This window comes from Pogona vitticeps, chromosome 11 (assembly GCF_051106095.1).
Source record: "Pogona vitticeps strain Pit_001003342236 chromosome 11, PviZW2.1, whole genome shotgun sequence".
Taxonomy (NCBI): Eukaryota; Metazoa; Chordata; class Lepidosauria; order Squamata; family Agamidae; genus Pogona; species Pogona vitticeps.
In genome coordinates, this window is record NC_135793.1 from 3889430 (window position 1) to 3909346 (window position 19917).

The 19917-nt window shown below is 44.8% G+C and overlaps 1 protein-coding gene across 2 annotated transcripts in view; it reads left to right on the forward strand.

Moving 5' to 3' along the window:
* The first annotated feature begins 888 nt into the window (after positions 1-888).
* The window catches only part of COL4A6 (collagen type IV alpha 6 chain), a 123043-nt gene continuing 104014 nt past the window's right edge, over positions 889-19917 (forward strand). For both annotated transcript variants that reach the window (XM_072981252.2, XM_072981253.2), the window contains exons 1-2: positions 889-1179; positions 1311-1362. In XM_072981252.2, the coding sequence (XP_072837353.2) occupies positions 1139-1179; positions 1311-1362 (93 nt within the window). In that variant the 5' untranslated portion in view covers positions 889-1138. The remainder of the gene's footprint in view (positions 1180-1310; positions 1363-19917) is intronic.

Sequence of the window (19917 nt, forward strand, 5' to 3'; positions counted from 1 at the left end):
AGACGCCTTTCCACGCAGCCAAGTAAACCGCCTTTCGCGTTTCCACGGTTCGGTCGAGGGAAAGGGACGCAAACTCACACTCTTAGCTTCTTAAAAAACAAACATTTCAACCCATTTCCAGCGCTGTTCTCCTCGCAAGTAAGGCTTCCTCGAGCGATTCCTCTCCCCCGCCCGCTAATGCCTTTGTTAACCGCCTGGCCAGATCCCCTCCTGTTCAAGGCGGCTTACAGCCAGCTAAAAAGCCAAGAGGAAAGCTATTTCTGCTGCGGGGGTGGAGGGGGGGGCTTCCTTTCTATCAAGGGCGTCCTCAAACGCCACTCCTTCCCAAAATACGTTTGATTTTCTCTCCCCTCCCCCCCAGTCCGGTCGTGTGAACGGACACGGCGGCAGGAGAACCACCCTGCACACGCTTCTCCTGGGATGGGGGGCGCACGTGTGTGTGTGTGTGTGTGTGTGTGTGTGTGTGTGTGTGTTACTCTCGAGTAGAAACATCTCAGGGGGCTGAGATGCCCGGAAAAAAGCAACTTCAGACAAAAGTGAGAAGGAGGGGGTGCGCAGGGGCAAGATCCAAAATTTGGGGGGGGGGAGAGAGTTGGGAAACGAGTCCGCCGCCCTACTCGCGAGTAAAGTGGTTCCCGCTAGCAGCTTCCTCGTGTCCGGGAGTGGCGCCCTCGGGTCTTCTCCTAAAGGAGAAGGGGGAGGGGGGAAGAGACTACAAAGCCCATGAGGCGGCTCCGGCATAAAGGAGGGCACCGCTGCACCCCCTCCCGCTTTGGGCGTCCTGCTTTGTGTTCTCCTGATTGACAGCGCGGCCGGGCCCGCCCCCTCCCGTTCCGCCGCCTCTTCCCCCTCCCCTCCCCCTCCCCCTCCCCCCCCCTTCCCCGACGCCGCCGGGCGCTCCTGCGGCTGCCTTCGGCGCGGGATCCGCGGAGATCTGGCTGCCCCCCCCTCCGAGCCAGATCCTTCCACCTTAAGCGGTCCTTTGCGGGGGCCTTGGGGGGGGGAGGATCGGGACCGGCCTGGCCAGGATCGCCCCCTTCCCGGCTCCTCCTCCTCCTCTCCTCCAGCCGTCGAACTCGGCTTCCTTCTCTTGAACCGGGCGGAGGAGCGCGCGATCCGGTCCTTGGGGGGGGGGGGGATGCCGTCCCGCCACCGGACCGGCGGCAACATGCGAGCAAGGTGAGTTTCCCCCATTGAGGGGGAGGGAGGAGAGGGAAGGGAGGCTGCCTTGATCGTCTCTCCCCCCCCCCGTCCCCCCGGAAAAAAATGGTTATAACTTGAATTTTTATATAATTTTCCCCCACCTGCAGGGTGTTTTTTCTCCTGGCTGCTTTGTGCCTGTTGCCGGATCGTGTGGACGCGGTAAGTGTTCTCCTTTTTCCCGAGTTCGGATCCCGATCCGGTTCGGCACCGTTTTAGGCGCGAGGAAAAAGGCTCGCACGCACGCACACACCCCGCTGAAAGAGGAACGCTTGGGCAGGGCTTACTCGCGAGGAAGCTGCGCTGAAGGGGCTCTCCACGCGCTGGATGGCCGGGGAAGAAGGGGATTTCTCTAGAGTAAAGGGAACTCTGTGTGTGTGTGCTGAGAATGTCAGGGGAAAACCAACGCAGTTCTTCAAGGGGGGGTGGGCGTTTGATGTCTGGCTAGTGGGAGAATCGCGGGTGCAGAGCCCACGTGTGGATGCTCCTCCCGTGTTGGCGGTTCGGACGAAAGCGCTGTGGGCAGAGGTGGGAAGGGCTCCGGCTTGGTCCGCCACCCACGTGGGGCCTTCTCAGGCCAAAACATAACTTGGCCACACCGGAGAGCTCAGGCGCCCTCATTCCCCCACCCCTTTACTCAGGAGTAAATCCCACCGGCCCTTGAGAAAGTCTGTCGTTCCCTGCAAACTCCCCGGTAGAACCGCAGACCCTTCGTCCTTCTGCTATGCATGCTTGCATGCGTGTTTTGCTGGGACATTTGACTTACACAGACCATCAGGTCCTATGGGGACATCTATTTCTTTGGCTGTTTTCTCCAAAGCTGATCTCGGGCTCCCTTTAAACACCTAAGCAATAGGGGATGAGGTGGCTTTGAACCCATTTTTACTGTGGAGTGTGTGGGGGGGCAATAAACAAAAAACTAACCACAGCAAATAGATAACAGTTACCTTAGGAAGGAAAAGGAGACAATGTTTCCGCTCTTGTTATGGCAAAAGTAGCCCCAGGACTTTTGCTGTCAGACGCAAAAGATGTTAATTCATATTCTATGCGCATCTAAGGATCCTGTACAGGTAGTTAGAGCTTTATTGCAATATTGGCCATGGGTCAAGGTCAATGCAATGCACATGGCTGGTTTAAGGTCAACAAGACAGGCAGTGTGGCTTACTATTTCTTTTAATATAAGGTCATATTTAATATTTGTCGTTATGTGCCATCAGCAAACTCAAGCCTGTGGCTTCATTTAGGGGGTCAATCCATCTTGTATTGGGTCTTCCTCTTTTCTTGCTGCCTTCTACCTTTCCTAGCATTATGGTCTTTACCAGAGAATCCTGCCTTCTGCTGATGTGCCCAAACAGCCTCAACTTCTATCTTCCTGTCTCCCGAGAGAGTTCAGGTTTGATAAGCTCTAGCACCCACTGGTTTGTCTTTCTGGCGGCCCAGAAAAGCTCTCCTCCAGCACTACAGGTATCCTTCCACCAACCCTAGTCCAAAACCTGGAAAGGGATACTTCTCGGAAGAGTGATCTGTTTATTTATTTCCAGCATCCTTGCTAGGTGTAGCTGAAAGCGAGCACAGAACATGTGGCTGGTCTGTCACAAAGCAAAAGTATGTTTAAAAAGGACCTTTTCGCCCTTGCTCCTCTAGCAGTTACTTTCTCAAGTTTTCAGGGACAGCCGAAATTGACTAGACCCGCTCTTGAGATCATCGGGTCTAGTCAATTTCATTCCTTAAACTTCATCCTCTCTTTTTCAGGACAGGTGTTGTTGGTTTTAAGAGAAAAGCAGAACATTGCTAAGCAATTCTGCCCAGGAAGACATAGGTCTCCGTGGACATTTAGTCATTGTAGTTGCAAGAAAGCTGCTCCTTGCATGGGTAGGGAAATTGACGATGTGTAATGCATGGCAACAGTTCCAAATGTATGTGTCAATTGCAGGAGCACTGGTTATGCTACAGGAAGCTAGCTTGGGCTGCAATGTGAGACACAGTTAACTAAGGGCCTGATAAACTTAACTTTTGAAGAGAGATGCATCGAATGCCAGGGCTAGAAATGTTTCCCAGGTCCTGTTTCAACAGCTGTGAAAACTTCCCTATGGGAGACTAGGTTGGGACAGAGAAATAAACCTATACAGCCAGATCAGTGGTAGTTCCATGAGGTTCCTACAGTGTGGAAAGGTATGAGTTTCACTTTCTACCATATTCCGATTTATTTTAAACTCCTAGTTCTTTCCATGTGAGGAGAGGTGCACATTTTTGGTGAATTGGGGCTGAAGAGTTGTTGGAACTGGTTACTTAATACAATGATTACAGATGGAATTTTCTGCTTTCTTGGACTAGAAACCTATAGATTTCCATTTTGGGAGTTTTGCCTGGCAGACCCCTTACAGGTGCCTGAATCTGGCTCACCTGGGAGAAAGGCTTCAGCTTAGAAGGCTTTGAGGCCTAGCTCGGCCTAGTTCCACCCAAGCTTCCTGTTCCTGCCCCAGTGCAAGCTGGGAGCATTTTTTCCTGAATAGGAAGCTAAGAGAAGCTAGGCCTAGCTCAGCCTCAAAGCTTTCCAGCTGAGGACTTTCTTCCAGGTGAGCCACCTTCAAGGATACGTAAGGCATCTGTCTGTCAGGTAGAACTCCCAAAATGGAAATCTATAGGTTTTCTAAACCAAGAAATCCAAAAATTCCACATTGTTACTTCCTTGAAACTAATCCCCATTAGACTGCCTTCAGGATCCATGGGCCAAATTTCAGAGTTAGTTCATTGTGTTAAAATCGCATTGAAATGTATGGAACATAACTTCCTTGAGTCTTGAGTTTAGTTGTGGTATAATAAGCTTACAATCTAGGTAACAACAGGTAGATCTGTTATAGTACATTCTGTTGAAACCAAGAGATTAAAACAAGTTCAGCTGAGTTTTATCCTTGTGCCTTTTCCCAGGGAATATATACGTTATCTCTTCTTCTTTACTCCCACAAAAATCTTATGAAGTACCATATTTTTCCGTAAATAGTTGTGCTTTCTAGTTACTTCCAGAACTTATTTTTCAAGAAGATTTTGAAGCTATTAAGGTGTGAAGACTTCTTTTTAGTATTGCTTCTCCATGGTCAATCCTAAGGTTCTTCCCAAAGCAAATTAAAGAAAAAGTAAGGAACATCAAAATAAATGGCATAATAGCTCATCTTTTCCAAACACTATAGGGAGTAATGACAACAATTATTTTCAAACACTGGAGCATGGAATGAGATAATAATGTACTTCCAACTTAAAAGGGTCCAGCAGTCCTTTAAATATTCCCTGTTATGAATCTTACTGGGAAATAGATTCTTATATTCCCCTGTTACAAGTCAAACCATTAGAAGCAGTATTTTCTGATCTTCAAACTGGTTGTTAGCTCAAATGTCCCGCAAGAGCCATTTGGGTGTGTTGGAAATAATCCTTTTCCTAAATTAGGCAAATGCTGATAAAGGCCAGACTTTAGTTCACTGCAGCTTCCTGTTTGAAAAGGGTTGTGTTTTATAACTTATTTATCCAATTGAAACAAAAGAGAACCACATGGTCATTATACATGTCAGAAATGTAGGAGCAGGCAATACGTTTACAGACCACCATCTTATCTGACTTCATTGTTGATTTAACAGCTTTGCTCATTCAGCCACTACTAATCATAGAATTTAAACATGAATGCAAATAGAAATATGTAGAATTTAAACATAAATGCAAATAGAAATATGTACACCTGCAGAGTGTTAGCGCCCTGGTTTCCCTGCCTCCCCTACTTTGGGTGCTGCCTCTGAGTGGGTGGCTGCTAGAGGAGGTAGGGCTGGGAAACACTGTTTGGCCAGAATACGAACCACCACAAACCGCTGAACTGGTGGTTCATGCCTATCGCAAGATCACGTATGTATTCCAGGTGATCTGGATTTGGCCAACAGAAGGTAGAGGGAAAGCTGATCAAAGGGGCAGAAGGACAAGGAAGACCCTTTCAAAGTGACTCCCGGAGTATTTTCGTCAAGTCCTTCCCAAAGCTTGAACCACAAACGCTTGGCTTCCAGCAGCTTACACCAAAGTATCCTCACAGCTTTCAGTGGAGCGGTTCCAGTGCAAGCGCGTTGTCTCATGTGGAATTCTCCTCCTGTTTCCTGCTAGTCAGGAGAACAGAAAACCAGCCTCTTACAACAAAAGGACTGTTATCGGCTGAAAAATGAGAGATCTTAACACACGTGTTTGCTTTGGTAGCTTTCCATCCGAATGGCCAAGAAAAGTGTGGCCTGGAGGAAAAGCACCACCAGAGTCCGGCTCACGTCTCAAACTTTCCTAGTCACGAAAGGACTTTTTTTTAATTTCCTTCTTTTCGGTTGTTGTGTTCCCCCCCCCCCCCCGCCCAGGAGACGAGTTGAATTTCTATTTGGCAAAAACGACCACACTTAAGACCTCCTTCCCCACTTCTTATTTAAAAAAACACAACACAGACAGATGTTGTAACAGGAATCCAAAATCTCTTTTGGCTCTGGATGTTTGCTTCGAGAGCAGTGGTTGCCAACCTTGGGTCTCCAGATGTTCTTGGACTCCAACTCCCAGAAATCCTGGCCAGCACAGCCAGTAGTGAAGGCTTCTGGGAGTTGTAGTCCAAGAGCCTCTGGAGATCCAAGGTTGGGAGCCCCTGTTCTGTTGTACCCTCAGAGGTGCTGGGAGGCTTGGTGTGTTTGAGGAATGAGCTTCAACAGTCCTGTTTGGAGACCTGTAGCGTCTCCACTTGCAGAGGTAGAATATTCACAACGGTGTGGATTAGTGTAAGAGTCAGTGTAGCATGATGGGAGAGCCCATAGTGGACAGAGTCTGGAAACCTGGGTTCAAATCCCCACTTGACCATGGAAACACACTGGGAGTTGGCACTGGTAAAGCCATTCCTTAAAAACCTCACATGCCCTGAGAAAACCCTACTAGGGTTCTCCATAAATCAGATGCGACTCAACGGAATTGGTGTTTTTATCTATCCGCCCAATGGCCATCTAATACACTGATGCCCTTTCATATGTAGAGGTCTTCTGTGATCTGTCTACGTGGCTGGACTGTTCAATGAGTCAGGTCTCTGACTGTGGAGCCAGAGGTTGGGAATTCAATTCCCCACTATCTTCCCAGGGAGAAGAACCAGCCTGTGTGGCCTTGGGCCAGCTGCTCAATCCCAGGGCACCCCCAAAAGAAGGCAAAAGTTTATTCTCTACCTGGAAAAAACTGACAAAGGGTTTCCATAAGTTAAAATTGCCTTGATGGTACATTGTTGTTGTTGTTGTTGTTGTTATTGTTATTGTTATTGTTATTGTTATTGTTATTGTTGAGCATTTGTTTCTGTTGTTTTCAACGTTGTTGTATATGCATGTGTATATTTGTTCATATTGTGTGTGTGCGTGTATGTGCATATACATATACAGTACAGGTAGATTAGCAACAAACACAATATTGCAAACTAGGAATAAATTCATTATGATTTGTTTAAAGCAGAATGATGATCTGCATGTATCCTGCCACCATTTTGTGTGACCAGAGGTGCTGCCCGTTGGGCAGGCTTCCTGGTGTGTGAAACTAGTTTCTGCGAAGTATTGAAAAACCTCTCGGCTGCAGTGAGCGTCCTATAGGGTGCCATCGTTGCTAAGCCCTTGTGTTCGTGATCAGCAATGGCGAAACTCAAGACCAATTTTTGCTGGCGCGAATTCGTAGCATCATAGCATAACAGAATTGGAAATAGTTCTCCTAGATCCGTCGTTGGCACGACCAGCTCTCTTTTAAGGCTGGCTTTTCCCTCCTTACTCTTGATGCCTGGATTGATATGACTTGGATTCAAAGTGTTTTGTTTCTGTAGGGTTGGAGGTTGGTGAAAGCGCTCCGTTTTGCATGCATGGACAGGCAGGGCAAGAATGCCTTACGTGTGATCCTGTCGGATTTCAGCAGCTCTCCTTCTTATCTTCAAAGCCTTTCCTGGCCTTCTCCTGACCTTATCTCTCATCACGTATGTCTTCATGTTTTCCTGCCTGACACCTGTGCTCCCCCCACCCTCCGCCCATCTAAAGAGCCTTTCCTCACTCAGACACCCATCAGGCACAACCATTATCAACAGCATCTTAGAATGGCAGAGCTGGAAGGGACCCTGTGGGTCATTGCGTCCAGCCTCTATCAAGGAGGCCCAGTGCGGGAATTGAACTCCCAACCTCTGGCTTTGCCGCCAGAGACCTGAACGGCTCAGCTATGCAGCCGTTTAGCTCCGACTCTCTGTTAAGACTTGCTTTTTATTATAGTTCTTTCCACTCCCAATAAATTAAGGTTGGGTAGCTTTCACCACATGGCTGCCGGCCAGATATTTTGAATGGACCTGGTCTCAATAAGGGGGTGCTTATTGGGGATGATGGGGTTTGTAGTTCCCTTCTGAAGAGTATCTAGTTTTGGGAAGCATATATAGAAAGTTCAAGAAGGAAAAAACCAATGCTTCTCTCTCTCTCTCTCTCTCTCTCTCTCTCTCTCTCTCTCTCTCTCTCTCTCTCTCTCTCTCTCTCTGGCTGCATAGCTGAAGAGAAATACAGATATCTACTTTGGCTCAGTGATTTCTGTGACTCTGTTAGCTTGGTGGAAACCCCCAAATTTGAGTGTTTAAAAGAGCCATAGTTAATCAGCTCACATTATTTGGCCAAGAATTCATGAAGTTTGTCCGCCTCAAGGCAATGTAGTTGCAGCCTTCCAGGTGAAGATTCTGGTGTGTCATCACCAGGGAGGTTGGCGAATCTTTGGTTCTGAGTCCTGAGTTCAAGTTTTTGGTAACAAATCCCAAGTTCCTATTAAAAACAAGCTCTTTTCTCCAGGGGGAAAAAAAAAGGTAGGCGGGTGGGTGGGTCTTTGAATTGCAAATGGAGTCATTGGGAGAAAAATCCTAAGTCAAGGCTGAGTTGAGTCACCGGCGTTACTTAAGTCCAACTTAAGTGCAACTCGGATCCCCGTCCCTGAGTATGACTGTCAACCCCCAGCCAGTACTGCCAGCAATGAGGGATTATGGAACTTGTAGCTGGAAAACATCTGGAAGGGCCGTGGCTGCCCACCTTGCCCAATGTCTTACTTCTTACAAACTCAAGGAGGTCCACTCTAGTCTTCTGGGGGTCATGCAGGACAGGAAGAGCATAGGGCAGAATTAAACCCCTGTTTACCCCTTGCCATAAAGGCTAGCCATTTGTCCAAAGGCTGGGAGGGTTTGGAAGAGAGCTGCTGAGGGCTGAGGACTCTGGGCAGAACAGAATCCATGGCAGGATTAGCCCAACAGTATCTTGGAACATCCACCGTCATAAAATCCCAGCTTATCCTCTCTGCTGTTTTTCCTTCTTTTATTGCTCCAGCAAAACAAACAAGAGGCGAATCATTTATCTTTGGAAAAGGAAATCCAGATTCTGTTTGAGACCTTCTTCAAACAAAGGAACATTAGGGCTGCCGCAAAGCTAAACCAGACCGAGACTGTTTATCTGTAGCTGCTCTCCTCTGGAAGACGGGCTGATTTCTCTGTGCCCTGTAGCAGCTCTTTCTTGGGGATGGAAAGGCATGCCGCCAGTTTATGGTGGTACTGATTCTGTGCCGCTCCTGCTCCTCTCTTTCATCCTTGTGTGCTTTGTTGTGTGTTCGTGGCGTCCAGCTGCTAGGGACCGGGTCCACCTCCACCTAACAGAAACATCTCAAAATGATGCTAGATCCCCATAATCTTGAGACCCAAGGTTCAGGACAACTATTCTAGAACACCACTGTGCTATAGAATATAGAGCAATGTTTGCCATCCTTTGTCCCTCCAGATGTTTGGACTTCAACCCCCAAGAAGCCCCAGTCAGCATGGCCGGGGAATCTAGGAGTTGAAGTCCACAGTATCTGGAGAGTCAAAGGTTGAGACATGTTGATCTTGTAGATGCCTTTGATTCTATCACAGCTGCTTGGGATACAATGGATTTAAGATATCCCGAATCCCAAAGTTATTCATTTCCTTTGGCATTGTTAGACAGTGAGGATTCTCCTTTGTTCAGTAAATCCATCTCAAATGGCTGTTGTTTGGCATCTCAGCTCTCTGATGGTTAGTGCTCTACTCTCTAGACAAAAATCCGTTGGCCATGCATTGGATATAATTTTTTTGTCTTCTAGTTAAACATAGACTAGACATTTCTAGCTGTCTTCTCTCCCTTCCAACTCCCACTGGAATTTACAAAATCATTCTGTCCTATCCAGCAGCCTAGCATCTCAGACAGAATTGCAACCTTTAGTTAATGGATCACTTCCATTAATTACATTTCCAGTCTGTTGCATCCAAAATAACAGGAGTCTTGTCACACCTAAAACACTAATATTTTTTATGGGGCATAAGCTTTCATTTTCTGTGCCTGCTACATCAAATACAAGGATTGTTATCTGAGCTGACAAATATTTTGTTCAACTAAGAAAATGTTCCCTATGCAATTGGGATATTTATATATTTACATAATTGCCTCAAGCTTATTTTAAAGCATTTCTGAAACAAACTCGTTGCCATCTTAAAAGAATTCTGTTGCCTAGTGAGAGGGATGGGGAATGCTTTCTTAAGATTGAAATGAGAAATAAACCAAGGTGGTGTGTAATTCCTTCCATCCTTAGTTGGCTGATCAATTCATTAAACATTTAACCAAACTGTTTAAACGATTCTTGCCTTAAGTTCATCTCTAAAGAGATGGTGTTTTTTTTCTTCCTAGTATTCATATGAAATGGTCCCATGTTTCAAAATGCAGGGGAAAATCTGAAATAAATAAATAATAGAAGAAAATCTTGGGTTTCCAGCAAAAAGTTATGATGGAAGCTGTATCCTCCAACAAATGAATTAGGAACACATATACTCTCCCTAACCCATTTAGGGAACCCATTTATGCACCTGTCTTGTCTTAATTTCTATCCCAAGTAGATGCAAGAGGTGAATTTCATTAATTGATTCCCTGAAGGAAACAAAAACACAATACCCAATACTTTCTTAAGACTAAGTTAAAAACAACAAGACTTCCTTCTCACAATATGGGTCAATAGATTTAGATTAGTATCATGTAATTGTGGACAGGATTGTACCGCAAACCATAGATGTCAACTCTATCAAAACTTTGTTTCATTTCACCTCTTCCACACGAACAGAGTGAAATATTATGAAGGAAATGCTAGGAAGATTGTGCTATAGTGTTTACTTGGGGTAGAAGTTAAGGTAGAAGAAGGATGCATTGCTTTCTCCATGCTCTGAGTGAGGTGGTGGGGGTTGATATGAAGTCTCAGTTTCTTTGCTTTTGGGGGAAGTGTAGCTGCAACTATTAATTTTATGCTTTCAACCATATTTCTCCCACTTTTGTGAATTTTACTTTTTGAAATATATTTATAGCTACCAACTGAACTAGAATTCCAGTCCTCTGTTCTTGCACGTTCAGCATTCCCCAAACATAAACACAGGTGCTGCAGAGAAACTCATAGGGAGAGGAGGTGGCAAATTCAAACTCATCGCACTCTGATATTTTCATTGTGTAACATATAACCCAATGTCCCTTTGGTCTAATTCATTTGCATTTACATGTCAGGTACACATCGGTTAAGGGGAATTATGTTAGTACCTTCTTGCTCACGGTACAAGTTGCAGGATGTTTAGATGACCAAATTTCTTCGGAATCCTTTCAGAACAGCAACGTAAAATGATGACAAAAAACCTTGAGGCTGCATTAGTCTTCCTAACGTAAACTTTAAAAAGAAAATCCAAACCAGTTTATACGTTTTTAAACAATAAGACCCAGACAGTATTCAGATGAGTCATCTCAGTAGTATTTTTACAGCTTAGATATACGCAAGGTAGCGAGGGGAGGGAAAGAGGAACATGGGGTAGTGTGGTAGAAAGGAAGCACTGCCTGGATAGCTCAGTGGTTTAGGTATCTGGCTGCAGAGCTAGAGGCTGGGAGTTCAATTCCCTGCTGTGCCTCCTGGGAGAAAAGCCAGCCTGGGTGGCCTTGGGCCAGCTGCACTGTCCCATGGCACCCCTAGAGGATGGGAGGGGTAAAGCACTTCTGACTATTCTCTAGCTAGAAAACCCTGAAAAGGCCTGCCAGAATTCATGGTTATTATTAAACCAATATTTGTAGTGTAAAAAAATAAATGCTACAACATAGATGATGATGATGATCATCATGTATTGATTTCTTAGTACATTCTTAGTTTCATTCAGATCATGCTTTTCATCCAATAAGTCCAAAGCTGACCATGTCGTTCTCTTCTTCCCCACTTTAGTTCCTAAAATAACCTTGCGAAGTAGCTCAGGTTTAGAGAGAGTAGCCTGAAGGTCAACCAAGGAGTTTCTCTGCTCAGAATTAGAACTCGCATCTCCCAAATCAAGTTTCTTCACCACTGTGCCACAGTGGTTCTCCATGTTGTCTTATACACCATTGGGACAGAACCGATGCAACCCTACTAGAGCTTAAGTGAGATATTTAAGGAGTGGCTTTACCCGTTCCACACCTTGTGTGGGCATTCGAACCCAGGACTCTTAAGCCCTAATGTCTTACTCTCTCCACTGGACCAGATTGGGCATCTCCCTGTCTTTGATGTAGATGGACTACTTTTAAGAAAAGGAAAATGCTGTTGGTCAGAGAATCCCCCGCTTATATAAAAATTAAGGTATTTTAGGCAGCTTTATTCCGAAAGATGCTCTCTTGTAATTTTTGCAAGTAGTTCCATGTCGAGGGAAAGCTAGTCATTTTTCACCGTGTTGCTTCTTCAAAGTTTCAGATGTTTTAGGCTACACTTTTATTGGCCTCTGCTTCTTTGAGACATTTGAGAGAGAGCAGATTTGATCGATTTGCATTCAACCCACGTGTCCTCCTGCATCGCCTATATTTTCTCACTGGAGGTGGGAGGAAAGCCGCTCAGAAAGAAGTGAAAGAGCAGGACAGCAGTAAATAAATGAATAAATAAGTCAGTGTAGTCAATAAATTCTGGAATGATGGCAAGATGAACGGAACTCCATTTCAGATTTTGTTAAGAGTTGACCAAAACTCACACTTTTCTATATATACAGCTTGGAAAGAGGTGAGATTTCTAAGAATCATCTTCCTCATCTCAGAACGACAGAGCTGGAAGGGACCCCATGGGTCATCCAGTCCAGCCCCTGTCAAGGAAGGCCTAGTGGGAGAATCAAACTCCCAACCTCCAGCGCTGCAGCCGGAGACCTGAACCCCTGAGCTATATAAGGCGAGGAAATGGAAATTGACAAGATCAGGGTGTTTAGTATTTTGGAAAGACAACTCCAACAGAGTGGTGAGGTGCTTGTCCTGCTCCGATAAGTATTTTATCCATAAAAACCCTGCGAGGTTCATTTCTCAGAGGCAGAGAGAGGGCTGGTTTCTCCAGGATCTCTGACGGAGCTTCGCAGCTCTGCACAGCTGGCCTTACCCCACCGAAACTCAACTAGAAAGAAAGCTGGAAGCCAAATCTCCAGGGTTTTGGCAGCTGTTCCCTCTGCTTTAGGAAAAGACAGCAAAGCATGCACGGTGAGGTGATAAAGCATTTTAATAAAACAATAAGTGGGTGAGTCATGACGCTTTCAAATTATTACTAACCATATTATCCTGCGATCAGGGTGGAGCTCGAATGAAAGAACATGGCCCAAAGGAGTTTTAAAAACCCATCCAGCCCATCTGACAACTGTTCTTGTTTTATAAGTTGACTGTGCCTTTAGGGCTCGACTCTGCCTTAAAATAGCCTAGAATCCTTGTGTTTTCTATGGTGTGCGTGCATGAGTCCTTGGCTGCACCCAAAAATGCAGGAGCTGCTTTGGACTTCTCCAGGATTCATGGATTACAAATGCAATCGTCCCCCCAGTCGACATGGCTGTTGTTTTGTTTAACATCTCTGGATGCCATCAGGTGGTGGGTGCTACACAAGCATGCTGAAGGGAAGGGTTCAGAGAGCAGGCAGAATAGCTCAGGGAGTTAGGTATCTGGCTACAGAACTAGAGGCTGGGAGTTCGATTCCCCTCTGTGCCTCCTGAGAGAAGAGCCAGCCTGGGTAGCCTTGGGCCAGCTGCACACAGCCCTATAGCACCCCTAGAGGAAGGGAAGGGTAAAGCACTTCTGAGCACTCTTTACCTAGGATACCCTAGAAAGGCTATGTGTTAGAATTGATTTGACAGCACACGATGATGATGATGTGGGTGCAGCAGTAAGCCCAAAGGGACAGAGTGATTGGATCCTTGAGGTTTGTTCAAATGATTGGGTCTATCCCCACCAAGTGCAGTGTTCTTGATTTTTTTTTTAAATATCAAAAGAAGCACGGTCGTTTATAGTGCAGGAGAAAACTACTTGCCAAAATGCTTCACAGGATCCCAGAACTGGCTTCCATGTTGGCAGCTTGGCTCACCCAGCCATTACGGAGCCCGCCTGGCTCCCAAATCAAAATGGAGGAAGGTGAAGCAGGAAATAGCATCATGGAAAAAAAGGGAAGGGGGAGCAATCTGTGCGTAGATCTAGAAAACCCAATGAAGGGAGAAAACTCGTGGGCTGTAGAGTCGATCTGATTCCCCCCCCTCCCCCGAAGCATATAGTTTGATTCTGCATTAAACAAATGGAAATTATTTTTTGAATAGAGTTTATCTTACCTGCTCGTTGTTGTAGACTTTTGAATTTTGGTTAAATTCCTCTAGCTGTACAGCAGACATGTGAGGATTCACAAAGCTAAATAGCTTCAAGTCCCCCAAATTGGTCCATCACTTTTTCTCATCAACCAGCCCTTACAGTCTCAATAACTCACTCTGAGACATTGGTAGGAGAAAGAATAAAAGTTTGCTTTACTTACCATTGAACAGAACAAACAGCAAACTGACAAACATGACGGCTTTCCACAGCAGACCTCCATAGAGGTCTAGAGGGAAAAAGAGCTCTGAGCACAGAGGCGGGGTTCTCTTTGAAATCAGAGGTGGGGAGGGAAATGATTGGTTAGTGCTGGATAGATTGACAGTTACCTTGAGCCCAGAAAGGTCCCTCCCATCCAAATCTGCTAAAGGCAGCATGCGAGGTTAGAAAAAAACGCCAACACTTCTATATTTCTTAGCTGGCCCATGACCTATGATTTCTGGGCAATTAACAATTAAGTGTGTATTAAATCATAAACGTAGAAAAAGCTGTCCTGCTTCATCTGTGTCACTCCTGCTTTGCCAGAATAGCTTTCTCGTGTTTTGTGGGTATATTCTAGAAAGGACAGAGAGAACGTTGATGCATTTTTTAGCCTAATAAAGTAGTTCAGGACTAGACTGAAGACATTATGTGCAACTCATGTGGAAACTGTACTTGGCACAGAAATAAATCTAATCATAAAATGTATGCTGACATAAAAATAGCCATTTCTTCTTTTCAAAGAGTGACTTGTTTTTACAGGAACTTTATCCCAGCTGATTTTAGATAGGCAGTGAAGGGTGGGTGAGAATTTTGTCCAGCCGAATTATTTGACAGGCCTTTTTCTCAACGTTCTCCAACTTCTTTTAAAAAAAAAAAGATAAGGAAAGGATTTTACATCAAGGGAAATGGCTTACTGTACTTCGCTTTTAAAGGCTAGGTTTAAATTCATGTGTCATGTTTCTGCTATTGAATTAAGGTTGCCACCTCTTTAGTCCAAGATCTTCTTGGACTACAACTCCCAGAAACCTTCACAATTGGCTATGCTTGCCTGGATTTCCTTGAGTTGTATTCCAAGAACATCTGGGAACCCAAGCACTGCTTTACGTCAAGCTTCCAGTCTCCTTGAGACAGTTTTTGAAAAAAAAAATCCATCTGGTGAAATTCTCCAAGATCTTTCATGAGGCAAGATTCCAAGATCTGCATCTGAGACGTGATAAAATCAGCAGCTGTATTTGTTCCTTTGGTAACAGTTAAGGAACTCTGATTGTACCACGTTGCACTTGTCTTTTTATTTTTTATTTTTTTGGCCAGTTTGGCAAAAACGATCCTTCAAGCTGTCTTAAACAAACCTAATTCGGACCAGATCTTATTGGAATGCATCTCCTCCGACATCCAAGTCGAAAGTTGTTATTGTCCAGATGGAGTATCCCTACAATTCTGTGTTAACTTGTGGTCAGTTGCTGCCAGCATACAGACAAAAGACTCTTACCGGTGTCTCTTCCCGTTCTTTCCAAATGCAGAATTTTCCAGATGTCTCGGATTCAGAATTTATAAAATTTACTTTTGTGGGGCAATGGTTTTCAAAATGTTCCTGTATCAGAGTGGCCATTGACAGATCTGGGGAAGCTGCAGCCCATAAAAACAACATCAGCTAACTTTTCGATATAAAATAGGCTCTTCTGTTAGAGAAGGGCTGTAACACACTAGTAGAGTGTGATCGTTTTCTGGTGGGCGCCATGTATGGAGTATGCAGGCAGAGAGATCACCAGACCCGTAATGCCTTGCAGTTCTCAGTGAGCTGTGTTCTATCTAGCCACTTCCTCTGTCATAAAGAAACTTATTTTTCATCTGAAAGTGATCATAGACACCCAAACGATCTGATGGTTTTTGGTTAAAGCCCCCAGAAGTCTAGCTGGAAGAAGTTCCTGCAGATTTCTAGGGGCTATGCTCCATGAATTTTAGAACTCTCATTGTCTGAGACTAACCTGGGGCTCTACATTTGACTACAGTTCTGCCTGGTTTGAAATACCCAACTAAAGAGTTGGACTTTCATTTTAAGTTGAAAGATGTTTTTCTTTAACAAGAAACATTAGAGCTACGCTGCATAAGATATTCATTCCACAGTTACATGTGTAACATTGTGTAGTTCGATGCTGTCCTCATGCTGCTTTCCCAAAGGGTATGAAGACACATCTCTTCAAACTGGCACTTAGATGGTTTTGATGTTCATCATCGTCTTAGAATTACAGAGCTGGAAGGGGCCCAACAGATCATCAAGTCCAACTCCTGTCAAGTAACAGTGTATTGACTTCAATGGATGAATAATAATATTTGTTATTACTGTTATTGTGACCATTGGATACTTGTAGCTGTTTACTCCAAACTCTGGGAAGAAGGCGGCTTTCTCAGTACCATCGCTTGGGACTCTCCAGCGACAGCTAATAAAAGCAAAACAGTAAGGTTGCACGAATATAATCAGAAAGAATTCCCAGACCATTCCGGCCTTCCCTCCTCTTCATTCCAGGGCGATGAGATCATTTGGAAGGTGGGAGGTGGCAGCAAGCGGTAGGGACAGGTTTCAGGTGGAGATTCCACCGACAAAGGAATGTGAATGAAAACACAGGTACAGGCTAGCTTTCGGAAATATTTGGTGAATGGGCCTATTCACAACCCCCTTGCTCTCGGGATGAAGGGTTTGAGGTTTACAGCTGTTTTTGTTGGCTGTGTTTCTTTGTAAGAGAAAGGAGGCAGAGGATTGTTAGGCTGGATTTTTTTAACTTTCCATGAACATCATCATCATCATCATCATCATCATCATCATCATCATCATCATCAATGTGCCATCAAGTTGGTTTCAACATGGTGACTCTTTTCAGGGTTTTCCAGGTAGAGAGTACTCAGAAAGGGTTCCCTATCCTTTCTTCTGGGGTTGCCTTGGGACTGGGCAGCTGGCCCAAGGCCCCCCAGGCTGGCTCTTCTCCCGGGAGCCCCAGTGAGGGGAATCAAACTCCCAACCTCTGTAGCCAGAGACCTAAATCACTGAGCTATATAGCGCCAAAACGGGGCTCCCAGATCCCATTGGCTGAAATCCTGTAGTAAATCTGGAGTAAGCCTATTGAGTCAGTGGAAATTTGGTGAGTCAGCTCCTCTGTGAGTTCCATTGATTTAATGGGCCTACTCTAGTTGCAACTTACAACTGGATTCCAGCCATTCTCTGGTGAGATGTTGTAAGATTAAAGGAAGTGCGTGGGAGACTTGCTGAGATTTCATAGTCCACATGAAAAAAAGGTTTATTTGAAATTGTGGGGGGCGTGGGAGGTTGATGGACACCATGGAGTGTCAGATGGACAAACTGACAAATTGCTACAACTTGTGCCCTTTTCGCTGAGCACCATCCATCCATTTGCCTGTGCAAGGTACAGAACAGCCTCGTTCATCTTGGTGATCCCACATGAACTGAGCGCATTTGAGAACTTCCTTATCCATAAAATAAATCACCTCAAGATCTGTCACTGGTTGAGTCCCTTCAGAACAGTCTTTCATCTGCTGCCATTCTTGCCATCCTTTCTTCTTTGATAGACCCATGTGGTGTAGTAGTGGACAGAGCGATGAATTAGGGCTCTGGAGAAGAGGCTTCAAATCCCTGCTCAGCTGTGGAAACTCCTACAGGTGTGGAACTGGAAAAACCATTCCTTAAAGATCTCACTTACCTTGAAAGCCCTGTTAGGGTCTCTATATGTCAATTCTGACTTGACGATCTGCAACACACATTATCTTGTATTCCTAACAAGGTCATTGACTTGTGCAATACTTTTGCTTACTGTTTGTTTTTTGTTCCGGGTATAAGAGGTCAAACCAATGGTCCAGCACTGTAAACATCGACTTGTAGCTTCTCAAACAAGGCAGACAGGCCCTACTCCCCTTTTTAAAAGCCCTACCTAGAAGCAACAAGGGCCAATAAAGGCTGGAGACCCCTGTTTTTCAGGGACTGTAAATGCACTGAGTTTTAGTCTGAATTGCATAGGAAGTAGCCAAGATGCTGAACACACTGAAGATTGGATTCGGTACGTTGGACAGTTCTCCTAAAATTGAGAGTAAAACCAGGAGGGGATGAAATCCATCACCAGCCACCACCGGAAAGCACAGACACATCAGTCTGTTAATGCTGCTATGTTCTCCATCACAAGCTGCAATGCCCTTTGTTTGTGTGTGTGTACGTTCATATACAGTAGGGGTGGGGTGGGGGAGAACATGTAATGCTGCTGTTGCACTGCTTAATTATGGGCTGAAATCCTGTTGCGTCACATAAGCCTTTGCAAAGGGTGATGATGTCATTGGCAAGAGGTGAGTTTGGCTTCCGCACAATGAAAGGGATTACACAAGAGTTGGAAAAGTTGTAGGACAAGTAGAAGGGTGGCAATTACAAAAAATGGCCTCCTGCTGGTGTGGTCATCATCACCTTTCCGCAGACTAACTGATGTAACAGGATTTCAGCCCTAGTGTCAAGAAAAGACTTGCTCGTTTTAAAACAGAGGTGTGCATACTTGTGTTTATGGGCTATAATGGTGACTTTTCTTTATTCACTTTGTCATTCTGGTAAAACAAAAGAGACTGTAGTGAGGTAAAACCAAGGAGATGCTTGAGAGAAACAAAAGATCATGGCTCAGCTTTGCCTTTGTCCAATCTGGTTTGAGATTTGCCAGGTTGGATGTGGAAGGAGTGGCGACGATTGGAATATCTGTAGATTTCATGACATTCATATGAGATACACCAACATCAAAAACTGCACTAATGGGATAACAACACTTCAACACCCCCCCAAGGGCACATTATAGGATCCTGTATTTGAGCCAAGAAATTTGAGGGAGAGATTAGAGAGAGAAATGGCTGAGGTAGAGTTCTTCAACAGATTCTGCTCTCTCACCAGAGGCTTAAATCAGGATGAAAGTTGTTATCACACAGCCCATTATAATTGGTTTCCTGAGAAACCAGGGTGTTTCTGTTGTCTGCAATGATTTTGAGAGAGGGCAGTGTCAATAAAGTTACTTTTTATTTTTTGCACCTCATTTCCCTCTGACCTCACTGTTTAGAATCCTGTTTCTGTATATATAACATTCTGGGTAGCACTTTGGAGATATTAATGGAACAGGATGCAGGCCATGAAACTTTATCCTGTTATAGTAGAGCTACCTTCAGGAGGTACCCAGCGAACGAACGGGGTTTGTTAAGTCAACACTTGGTGTAACACTCATTTCATTCAGTTTTAGAAGAGGTAGCCGTGTTAGTCTGTGGAAGCAAACCAGGCAAAATCTAAACCAAACCAAACAAGATAAAGACTATTATATTTTAATGTGAGCTTTCGTGAACACGTCCACTTCGTCGGACCTATAGAATAAAAAGGAAATTCTGGATGAAATGCAGCATTGCATTTTTCCAGAATTCATCCAGTTTTTCATTTTTATTCCATACGTCTGATGAAGGGGACTTGTTCACAAAAGCTCACGTTAAAATATAATAGCCTTTAAGGTGCCATTGTTTTTGACCATTTTTGTTTCGTTCTCTTTCTCTGGATTTTGCCTGATAGATTCATTCATTCCTTGGATTTACCCTCTCATTTTGCCTGCGGATCTTTGAGGTGAAATAAGAGGGGTTTTTTTGATGCATGGTACAAAAGTTCAGGACAGCAGAAAATAGACTGAATTCCCCCCACAGCTTTGCACTGAATAAGTAGGTGTGGAAAATGTCTCTGAGAATTCCCCTCCTCCCACATATTATTTTCCTCCTTGAAATTCCTTGAATGTTTTGCCTGGGAGACACCCTTCCTTGGTCACTCAGAATTTTGCTTGAGGTAAATTTTCAGTGTCAGCACCTACCTTGAGAAGTTATTTGTCGCCCAGAGTTAACCGAGGTGGGAATTAACTCTCTCCTTTCAGGGCTTTCCAGAAATGCTTTCCTTACAAAGATTTACTTTGGGGGGAAAAATAACACGAAGATGGAAAGACAATCCAGTAATCGGCCGTCATGGCCGTGTGGATCTTGGTAAGCATTTGCC